Below are 12,425 nucleotides of genomic sequence, written 5' to 3'. Positions count from 1 at the left end.
AAGTTACTGCATATATTGCTTTAAATTTTAGGAAGGGAATGGCTGATTTTTTGTCCTTTCAGACAGGTATGCATCTTTTAGACTCTCCAAATAGTATGCCAAGATTAAGAATGTTTCATTCCATCATTATGATCAGTAGGGGAAATCATTTTAAAAGCTGAAATGTATCTCAGGAAATACATAAAAAACCCCAAACTGTACTATTTGCCACATGCAGCTGGTGACAGTGAGAAAAATAACTCTGAGTACAAAGCACCATTCAAAAAAGCTCAATACAATCTTAAGTTTTCCCTCTTCAACAACAGTTAAGGACTCATCTCAGAAACATTCTGGCAAAACAGAAAAAAAAAAAAAAACAACAAGCATTACATTTGTTTGCTACGGATTCTCAAACATTTTGACCAAAATCCACTTGTGTATTACCAGCTCCAGTTTTTCCATCATGTGCAAACCTGTGTCTGCATTCTGCACTGGGCCATGAGAGCTTAATCCTTCAGCAGTCAAACTGGGCACATACCAAAATAAACAGACCTCTTTTGCTCATTTGTATTCCCACTGAGTCTGTAGGCAGGGGAACACAGAAATGCATATCACAGTCTCACCCTTCGTACCCATATCAGAGTCTAGGAAAAAAAAATCTGTGTCTATTCCTGTATCATTTTAAGATAAAGCTATAGACAGTCCTGCATGAAAAGCAGCAGCCAGGTTCAGGTCTCAGCCATAGAATTATGGAATTGTTTAGGCTGAAAAAGACTTCTATCATTGCGTCCAACCGTTAACCCAGCACTGCCAAGCCCACTACTAAAACTCTAGTTCACAAAACAGAAGGCTGGACTGGAGGTGCTGAATCTGGATAGTGCTGGATAATATGGAAATTATTCAATTCTCAGTGTGGGGGAAAAAGTCAAATTCAAACAGGTGAAGGAATCCTACTACAACAGTAGAAATACTCTCTGCATATGAATTCTTATCCACACTCTGGTAAAACATATTTTTTTCAGGACACATTTTAAAGACCTTGCAGAAGATGTTATAAAGCAACAGGATAAAGAAGTATATAATTGTTATAATTCTCACTACTTACCCAGAGCAAGCTGTTTATTATAGAGAATGTAGTGTGCCCAGTAATTTCAATTTATTATTCAAGTACCATTAAAATCATTGAAGTATTTCTTTCAGATTTGCAGGCAACTCTACTAAGACACATATTTCTAACCAATCTATGTTTCGTAACATGTTCACAAGTCACCGCTCAATGCAATAGCTTCAGGGAAGGGTTTTGCTTTGTTTTTAAATTTCAGTGTGTTCCACTGACTGAAGGGACATCCAGTGACTCTGTTGCCTTAGTTCAGTCTTACTGAAAGCCAAGACATATGGACTGACTGTCACCAGATACTCACGGTGATTTTATTAAAGGGTTTTAGTAATAAGGCACAAGCTGAAATCTATACTGTTTTCTCATATTACATAGACCCCAATAAAAAGCTTACAGTGTATAATGTCTGGAACTTATGGTAATGCATAACTGAGCCATTAACAACACAACATAATAGCATTTCCTTGAAGAAAACTGCCAGTGAAAGACAATACTTGCAGTGGCATGGCAGAAGTGTGAATATCTGTTCTACATTTAGAACATGTTTTTATTCCTATCAGCTGTCATTATGCTCATCAATACCTAAGCTACTTAGAGATGAGGGAACCCTCATTCTAATTTATTAAAAATATTCAGTGAAAAAAAGATAATTTTCAGGACCTAACCAAGTTAATGATCCTGGAAAATGTTAGGACATATGTTCTTTTTCTCAGTACTTATTCTGTCGCATGGCCATCGTGATATTTTCTGCTGGAATGGCAGAGTTGCCTCATGTATCACTGACCAGCAAAAGTTCTTAAATAAAGATATCACATGTACCAAATCCCTCTTTCAGAACTGCTTTCCTTTATTGGCAATCTGATTATGAAAATTTGATTAAATATGTGAAATGTCACGAGATACTCTGCTTTACAACAGATAACTCTGAATGGAAGCACTGGCTGAAGAAGTATATTTTAAGTGTGTTTACTGAGTTATTTTATGCAATATAGAAGCACTTAGGGCATTTGGGGACAAAAAGCTGCATTAAATAACATTTAAGTGGCTGAAAAAATAGTTGGCGTACAGAGTAGATTATTTTGAGGTAGAGTAGTCGCAACAATTGTAAATAAACTCTTGTAAACAAACTAAACCTAGAGTAGTCCAAAATTCCATTCATTCCCTTCACGTTGTTTTATTAAAGTTTTTTATTAATGATAAACAAAAGATGAAAAACTTATCACATATATTCAGCATTGCTCTCAGACCATCAGAAAACCCTACTTGACAGCATATTTTGCTTTTACCCCTAGAAATTAATTTGGCGTGGATATCAAGAAAGTAGTACAACATTAAAGTGCAAACAAAACATCAGATTAACAAGGACCTCATCCCGTTCTGATGTGAAGGCAATATGTTACCTGTGCGATATGGTCTCAGCCTCTTTCACTAGAGCACATGGCAGTCAGTAGCACTTTGGTTCACAGGGAGCTATGCACATGTTCAGCAACTTTAGTTGATACTTTCTGCATATATTCATTTACACACAAAATTAAATGGAAAAAAACAAAAATACCACTTACTTGCTTTTTCCTTTGTATACTGTGGCATAGGACCCTTCCCCTAGTTTTTCCAGTTTTTCATACGAGTCTGCTTTTCCAAACTTAGGGCTCGTAGGCTAAACAAAACAAAAAGATGACCTTTCAGCATGTATTGCACCCATAATGTTAACTGCTTTGATTAAGCCTTTAGACACCAAACATCATTTTTAAGACTCAGAGACATGCCTGTTTTCAGTAGCCAACAACAAAAAAATGAATAGGGGAAAAAATAATTAATATTTTTTCAAATAAAATATCATTCAAAAAAACCCAGATGGTAGTTGCTACTATCAACCATGCCTTTACATAACTGGATCTATGAGAAGGATTTTGTTCTTAATCAAAGAAATGGTTCTGTTTCATTTTTCACATATATCACTTCATAGAGGGAAAAAGATCACTGACAATGAAAGCATCTTATCTATGTTTAGAGATCTAAACAGCAGCCTTAATCTGCCCTACAAAATCAGACTAATAGGGCTGTTTAATCATTTTCTCTTTCTTATTTTCTTAGACCAAAGCCCATCCAAAAACATTGCTCTAAGTAATCAATGTCCCAGTACATCAATCATAGTTCAGAGAGTGGTCAAAATGCTACAGGAAAGCGTTTTTAATAATAGCATCTCGATTCTGAATTATGATTACAGTCTTCAGATTGTGGATGTAATCACACCATACTTTAATGTACATGTTACATTATTAAAGTCCTGTATCCTTAATATCTGCAGCATGAATGAGGAGTCCAAAACTGAATCAAGCTAAGCAATAATTCTTGCTCAAAGGGCCAGATAGCTCAGCTGGCCTCTGTGACAGACTGATAGTTGCCCCCTTTTACACAGTCCTAACAGAGAACAACTCAATGCTGCAAAAACAGAAGTTCACCTGACATTAAAACTTTCCACTGAAATTCTGAGAAAATGTTTGACTTTTTTGAAGTGCTATTTTCCCAAATTTCCCCATTTTCCAGTTGTCTGTTAGGAAAGGACACTTTATTTTTCCTCCAAGACCAGATGGACACTGCAAGAAACTGACTTGCAGCTGCCCTCACCATCACATACGCATCTTTTTGACTGCAGTGCTCAGATATCCTGTACCTAAACCAACCAAAACACCATAGAGAAAGTTTGGAGGGTCAGCACTAACACTCAAATCACACACAGTCACTGATTTGATAGCACTCTGGTTAAATGCTACAAAGAAAAGCAGACAAGCAAACCCAGCATGTTTAGGGTTGAATTCAACTGGGATGAGCCATGTGCAGCTGCACACATGGTACACTCACATCCAGGCCCTTTTTCTGAATTACAAAAAGTATTCATGTTTCAGTTTTTTGAAAGGAAAAAAACATTACATTACAGGACATATGTGTGTGTAAATTCCTGTTAAAACATGGTTGAAAGTTTTATATCAACTGACCCTAAAAATTGCTTCTATTTAAACAGGCTGGGGTATCCCAGGTAAGCTGACTTGGTGCCTCATACTTGTCTACCACACCCAATTAACCATTAGCCAGAAAATGCAAATATTGTCTTTACTCAACTATTCTTCATTTGTCCTATGCAAAAATTCTGGCACTTTGGCAACTATACACCTTTTTTGACGTTAACATTCCAGCTTTCTGTTGAATGGTATAAGGACACACATACGTATGTTTGCAAAATGGAACCCTTTCACCTCTCTCCAGCACAAAGGACAACCCATTATTTTGCTATCCAATTCCTAAGTATTAATAGACTTACACAAATTTGTCACATGGAAGCTCTCAGATCTTTTTCCTGCTACATTATTTGGAACACTTCATTATAGATAAGGTAGTAATATTCTTGGTTTCCAATCTGTGCTTAACCAGGCATTCTGCCTGGTTAAAAACAAATTTTAGGATTTTTTAAATCACAGTTTTAGTACAGATGTCACTAATAGAGGTGACTGAAATATTTATTCAAGTAGCCTTCTCATTTAACTATCCAATTATGGACTAATGCAACATTAAAAAACTTCAGAAAATAAGTGGTTAGATGTTTAAATGTCTTGCATATAATGAAGAGGGAGTGCAAAGTATTTCCCAAATTGCAGGCTGCAATGAACACACAGTGAGTAGCTTTGTTTGGAGTGGCAATGATGCCCTAGTTAACAGTGAATAGTTCACTGTTGGCTTCCTCATAGTGAGACAGAAAAAGGACAGGGTTTATACATGTGTTTCACATCCATTCTTCTTTTCACACTGAGCTATACTTTTATTCTCTACCGCTGGAAACCATAATCTAAAGGTCATAACAACTTGTAAAGCCTTAAGATCCTGATAGGAAACAGGATGCCTTTAATCCATTACCACGCAGTAAATCATCAACAACAATTATTCCTACAACCTCAAGCTCATTTCTCTGTGGTCCAGCTGCCAGAAGCACAGACTGAAAGTCATGCCTTTTGACTTGTTCTCCTCTTGGAAGCTGCTGCATCCTCACTGAGAACAGGCAAGGCTCTAAAAGCTGGCACTGGCTGGATCAGGACAGTTCAGTCCTGAGGGAACAAGCAAGGCTGCCCTGCCACCCTCCCCAGGCAGCTCCATCCTTTGTCCAGTGCCTGCTCAGCTGGGGATGAGCAGCCCAGAAACACCAAAACAGTCAGCATATGTAATTTCTTCAGACAATGAAGGAACTGCTTTACTATTTCCACAACATGTTCTCAATTTTTTATAATGAAATCTCATATCCTAATGCAAACTTCTAATTACAAATTGCCTATAAATCTATGAAGTTCAGACAATTCTTACATTTCCTTTTATTTATGGATTATAAAGGAGGTGAAGATGGACTAAAATAATGCAAAAATACATAACTTTTCAAAACTTAACTTTTGAGCTTGAAGGCATCTAAATAAAGGGTTATGGAAAGAATCTAAATAATTTGGAGTTCCACATGACTGCTGAAAACTATAATCATTTCAGCCTACTTTCCTGTATGCTTACACTCTCCCATTCATATGGCTATTTTTTCAGCTTCATGGATATGAATTCCATTATTCAGATATCTCCACATTTGTTTATCCTTTTCAACCATTTCTGTTTTAAAAATATGCCTTGCTACAGCAAGGTTGGTGGCTTTTTTTAGTAAATGCTAATACTAAATTCAAGTATAGAAAATCCACTTTTAAGTACAATTTCTTCTTCAAAAGTGTTTTATTCCTTCTGGTAAAATATATGGGAATACATATTTTAGATATGAGATGGGAATACATATTGAGATTTGTGTTGGTTAAAACACAGGAGTCCCATACTCTGCCTGGGATGTTGTTGACTGAAATACACATAGTGAGTGACATATCCAGAGCACATCAGATGTACAGTGCTTGCATCAGCCACTGACAGACATCACAAGCAGCAGAAATTCCCCTGTATTTTACATAACTGGTGCAATCTCCCAATTTGACCCAGACAATATTTCTCAATGGAAAACAGTACTGATTTAAGCTGAACATATGTATTTTGGTAAAAGTTTTTTCAAAGCTTCTTTTTGAAGATCTAAACTTACAATACTTCTACAGCTATTATTTTTCAATTCCTTTTGCTCTAACAGCTTTTTAACCCTCTGAAACACCAACAGAGAATCACAGAATGATTTAAGGTTTGAAAAGGCTTTAAAGATCACTAAGTCCAACTCCAATCCTAACACTGCCAAGCCCACCACACATGTCCCCAAGCACCACATCTACACATCATTTAAATACCTCCAGGGATTGTGATTCAAGCGCTTCCCTGGGCAGCCTGTTCCAGTGCTTGGCAGCCCTTCTATGTACTAAATATATTTTGGACTATTTAGGCATAAAGAAGCCTGTTGCTCCACGTTAGAGCTCTGCATTACCGAAAAAAACCCCAACTTTCAAAGCTAAGAAAAAAACCCAACATCTAGATGCATATGTGACCAAGATTGAACTATCTAACAGCAAAAAATTACACAGGCTGTAAACAACCAGTCAGCAAGAAATTGATAAAACTGGAAAACTCACTGCAAAGTGAACTTTCATGCTCTGGAGAAATCTTTCAAAGAACTCAAATGGGAAAGTTAAATGAATTACTGAGACAAAAGGGAGTAAAGGTCCTCATACCTCTGAAGAACATAGTCCCAACTCACTGAGAAAGTCAGCACAGGTTGTGAAAGATCATGCTATCCCCAAGAGGACATTGGCAACTGGAGTGTGGAACAGAGCAGATTTTTCCGTCAGGAAACTCACTGTGAATTTTACTTGTTTGCCTTCACATTTCACTTTCTTTGAAAATAGTTTTATTAGATAGCTTTCTCATTATAAGCCTACATTTTCTCCCCAGTGCTAGTCTAAGAGCACCCCTGAGCACAGGGAGTGAGCATTTTTAGCAGCATGGATTGCAGTAAGCAAGATTAGATATTTTTTCCCCTCTGGTTAAGGAAATACAGATCATAGTAACAAGGATAGAAAGAGTATGCCAAAATGTTGAGTACAGAAATAGAAGAAGCTAGTATTTCAAACTGACGTGAGAGTATTAAAAATAACAGAGAAAAAAAGAAATGAGAATAAACTGTCTTTTCTGACCACATAGTTTCAAATGGCCATTTCATTGGTACAGACTGTAGGGGAGATAAAGGCTTAATCCAAGATCTTGCAGTATGAATCCCTGCACTACATCGCCACGTGAGTATCTCTCTTTCTCAGAATTTTTCAAAATCTATGTAATAAAGAAAGGTTTAATGGAAAATTACACGGAAAATCACCTGACTATTCCTATAGAAGCTGTGTGGGTTATGTTCTCATGCATTTTTCATAACTGCAGAACAGCTTGTGAATGTCACACTTAACCGTCACACTCCCGAGTCTAAGTTTTAAATAGACCCTTATTTTTTTTAACTGCAGGATATTAAACTTCAACATAAAACTATCATTACAATATTATTTTCACAGTGCCTCTGTAAATTAAAGAAAATCAAAAGTGAACATCGGCTTTGCTATACACCTCAAAAGAAAAAAATTAATTGCTAGAAAAACTTGAAAGGTAGGCCAAGAAGCTCAACTGAGATTAAATCACAAGAATAAAAGATAATAATAATTTTTTAACCATTTTGTCTTCTTTGTCACAAGAGTAAACCTTCTTTCACGAAACCATATGCAATTTTCACATTAATTGCAGATTGTCTCTGACCTGTAACAATAGGCCAATTTGACCATACCTTGAATTTTGGACTGTTTTCTAGGGCAATGTTCAAGGGATACAAAGATGTCAAGAATCCAAACCAAGCCTCAGTCTCAGTTCTCTCACTCTCTGATCCCATTCTGTTGCTTCCCTCTTCCTAACCCTTTAACACATAGCCATAAATTAAGAGCAACCTGGGCAGAAGCAACCATACAGCTCTCTGTGAAAGGGCTGGATGCAGTTTTTAAAGCTGTTCACTTGCTCTCCAGGCTATTAGAGCACAGGAGCTGGCTCAACTGCCACATTTTATCTGCCTTTTCATCGAGAGAGTATCCCTCAGGTTAACGATTATTAACGCTTCCTTTGTGCCAGTAAAGAAAATTCCACTCTCTACACTGAACTATGAAATTATTTTACCTCCATAAAACATATCAGCTAGGAAGGATGCAGTAACCCTAGTTACTAACAGGTTCCTAACTGGAGAAGGTTGCATGCCCCTGAAGAGGAAGAGAGGCAAGAATGTCACAGCAAGTGTTTGTTTGGGCAGACAGAAATGATCCCTCACTTTTGGAAAAAAATCCTGACATTAGTGTCTATTTAAAAGCTACATTTCTCACAAAACTGACTTGCAATGTGCTAACAGGATCATTATAGGATTCATGGCTTTTTGGTTGTACTATTTGGAGGAAAGTTGCACATATCAAGACTGAAAATTAATAAAAGTTACAGAAACAGAAGAGAGGCTGTTCTCCCAAAAAGAGTGTAGTCAATGCAGTAAAGCACTGCTTATCCCATTATTTTTATTTGAATATTTGGATTTTTTACATTTATCTGTGTTAGCAGAACGTTTTGCTTGATTTTGTTTTTAAAAAGTAACTGACAGGTAGTAACATACACCTTAGCACGACATTTGAATTCACCACCAGGGAGCTCAAGCTATTCAAGGAGAACAAACTGATGTGTATCACTACATAACTAAATCTTGAGCAGATGGCTCGTTTATACAGCTTGCAATATTCTATTTACATATGGTGCAAAAATACTATTTTAGTGTATAAAATGTGTACTCTGAATACACCAAAACTTTACCTTGCACCGGAGAGTTTGATCACATGTCTAAAGAGCATGGATCTCAAATAAAATTTTCAGATAATTAGAGTCAAACCATCTTTCAAAACCAGATATTTGGGGAAGAGTGGCATGTGTTTGTTTTTCCGTTTTTTAGTGATTTTTCTACTTTAACTAGCTTATTTTGTAGTATTACCTTTTCTTCATTTAAGAAGATAAGAAAAGCATTTTCTTGCCTTGGTAGACAAAGGACTCAGCATGAGATTTTTAGAAAGACAGATATTGATATGGATTAGATGTATATATATAGACATAGATGATGTAGCTATAAACAGAGAGAGAGAGAGAGATGGATACACAGAACTACAGCTATATGTATATAATACATATGTATATACACACACGTATATTGTGTTGGGATGGGTCAGAGAAAAGCCAAATTCCCTTCTAACAGTGGCTGACAGGCGATGCACAGGTAGGCAACACCTACTTCACTACCTCCAAGTAATCCACTTCTCTGATGTGATAAAGGAATAATTCTGTTCTGCAGTAAAATTCATCCCATAATACCACACAATTTCAATCAGCTTAAGCAGTTTGGGAATCAGTCTCATAGACATTTTTTCAGGGGAGAAGGTGGAAAAATTCTGAATGTAAAAATTAAGTTTTGCATATAAGAACAAACAAAAAAGTGCTCAATTCTGTCTGTACACTACTGCACTAATTAACTACGCAGGAATTCTACCAGGTTTCAACAAGGTGTGACATTAACTGCAGAAAATTACTCCATGTTCAAAAGCAAGAGATTTATTTTCCAAGTGACAATCTGTGGGCAGGATCATGGAGCTCCAGCTTCCCCAAAACCTCTGTGTGTGTTTTTCACCTTTCTCATCACAAAATGCAGAGCATTTCAAAGGTATGGAAAACACAAAATGGGCCACATGCCACCTGTGGAGTATTATGTGATCTTTAACAAACACTGAAACTGATACCTGTCAGAGAGGTGATAAAGCTGCTGAAATTAATCAAAGCAGAAACTAACACCCCAGGGCATTATAAACAAGGTCTTTCAGGTCACATTTTGATAAATGTTATTTTTCTGAGACAAGTAAAGGACTTTTACGTGAGCAGAAGCAGTGAGTGATATGGAGACTGCAAGCCTCAGCCATGTACATTCTGTAAAACATCATTTTCATACCTGATGGCTACAGAGGACTTTAAACAACAAAAGGAAAAGACTAAATGAAAGCCTATGTCTAATTCAGTTCCTTTACTAATCAAGCAAAGAAAGTGGAAATTGAAGGTAGCATTTCTCTATCAGAATATCACAGAAAGCAGAGCCAAAACTGAAACATAACTCCACAACTGTAGCCCATACGACCCAGAGGGCATAGCATGTTCAAGAACATTTACAGAAACTGAAATGCTCTTTCAGACTGGTATAACGCATAAAAGAGAAGAATTTCCAAAGCACCAAATATGAAGTCAGTAAGGGAGAATATGCAGCTGACATGGAAGAAAAAGACATTATGATCAGAAAAGCAACTAGCAAGGGCATCTGCTAGACAACATCAGGGCTAGAAAAAAGATGAAACCCTAAACTCTTTATTAATTCAAGTAAAATTCAAAATCACAGAATGATACATTTCTGCAACTGACCACACAGGTATCACTCTATAAAATGTGCATCAGGGCTTCTACTGCCTCAAGCAATGTATTCAGATTCTGGGAATGGGAATGAAGCATCTTGATTGTATCTCTGCCTTGAATGGCTGAACTCAGGTCTGCCAGGCAGGACCAGGTGTGACCTGATCAGCAGAGGGTTAACACCACATTTTGCTGTGAACTGCTCTTCCCTCTTCATTGGTATGAACACTGTCATTATTCCAAGTGCTCTTCATTGTAAGGAAATGTCAAAAATTACAAACAATGCCTCCAAGCAGAAGGAAGAACTGAGTTCACCAAACAGGGCTATAAAAATCAGAGAGAATTACGGGAAGTTGAGAAATGAGAATTGTATTTCAAGAAATTCCTTTGCACCTCCTGTATCCAGTGTGTGTGAGTCAGCACAGATGAAGATTACCAAAAGCATATGTTTAGCTAGGGCTATAACCAGCAGCATACTAGTAGAGGAAGTATTAATATCATTTACATAAGAAAATACTGGGATCATAGGAGATTGTGTGGATGCAGTAGAGTGCCAGCCCTCTGGAAAAGAACAAGATGCCAAAAACAGTTTCAAAAATATCTGCTTCAAAATTCTGGAAGCAAAGTAACTGAAATCCTTCAGTTTTAACAGAAGAATGTTAAAAGCTTTAACAGAAATTAGTAAGTTCCTAGGAGGAACAGTAGAGATGAGGAGTGAGTTAATACCACAACATAATTAAGATTTTCAAAAGAAAGTAATTTAAATTAATAGTTGTGGTGCCAAAAAAAAAAAGATCATGCATCACAAACAAGCAAACCCAGTGCAAATAGCTTCATCCATCCTTAATGACTGTAAAACTTTTATGGTAAGAACTCCCTGTCATGGACTCAAATGGAATACACTAGAGATATCTTTGGCAGGAGCTATATAATGCCAAGTGATGATGAAAAAAGCAAATTTGTTTTTGCTACAGATGGTTACATTTTAAAATGTAACCTTTTCTAAAAAGGACAGTCCCCTGGAGGCGTGACATCTTACGCACTAAATTCACACGGGTTAAACACAGCTCATCTACGGAAAATGAACCTCTGTCATTTCTCGTTAGAAGTCTGACAGGCTTCAGTCAAACTTCTGTAGGGAGGACAGAAGATGTCCAGAAGATAGGGCAAAACAAAGAAAAGAAAGAAAAGGAAAAAGAAGAGGCAATCAACCTTTTAAATTGTTTCACACCAAATAAGATTTGAAGTGTAACATCCATTCTGCTTAGATCTGTAGTCTTCAACTCAAAGGTCACATTATTATGGATTTTTCCTGCCAAAGCATAACAGATATAGCTTTTCAATAATTTTGAAGGTCTTTTGGGGGAAATCTGTTCTGGGCATTATTCATTAAGGACATGACATTTTATTTATCTAGATTCTTTCAAAATACTTGAGAATAAAACTATTGTTATGTGTTGCCAAACCCTTCTCTGTTGTTTTTCGCTCTTCCCTCTCTCTCTCTCTCAGAGTTTCTGACAGGGAAATAAATGTTATCTTTACTACTTGATTTTAAAAAGAGAATTATAAAATGTAAACAAAATCTGCCAAATCTGATCCGTTTCTCTAAAACCGAAATCTAAAAATCAAAAAGGCAATTCATGTGGTTTTTTAAACTTCATGGGAAAGAATTCCTCTTCACAAATAAGCAGTCCTCTGCCAAATTTGCTGCATAAACATTATGGCAGCTGTAATGACATACCAGGATAAGGAGAGGAAAATGCTTAGAAATCCTGTAAGACACCATAATATCTGAAAGGAATTTCATAATTCATATTCTTTTTCAAGTTCTATTTTCTGATCTTATTTTATTAATAACACTGCAAATATATTAAAA

At 36.6% G+C, this 12,425-nt stretch overlaps 1 protein-coding gene across 4 annotated transcripts in view; it reads right to left on the bottom strand.

The window, feature by feature from the left end:
* CDK14 (cyclin dependent kinase 14) overlaps positions 1-12,425 on the bottom strand; it is a 516,637-nt gene that overhangs the window by 421,165 nt on the left and 83,047 nt on the right. For all 4 annotated transcript variants that reach the window (XM_085050690.1, XM_085050689.1, XM_085050692.1 and 1 more), the window contains one exon: positions 2,659-2,753. In XM_085050690.1, coding sequence (XP_084906816.1) covers positions 2,659-2,753 — 95 coding nt within the window. The remainder of the gene's footprint in view (positions 1-2,658; positions 2,754-12,425) is intronic.

The sequence above is a fragment of the Lichenostomus cassidix genome, chromosome 2 (genome assembly GCF_008360975.1).
Source record: "Lichenostomus cassidix isolate B80296 chromosome 2, HeHo_3.0, whole genome shotgun sequence".
Lineage (NCBI taxonomy): Eukaryota > Metazoa > Chordata > Aves > Passeriformes > Meliphagidae > Lichenostomus > Lichenostomus cassidix.
The sequence above is the reverse complement of the archived record's forward strand: the minus strand, read 5'-3'. Positions and strand labels throughout refer to the sequence as shown.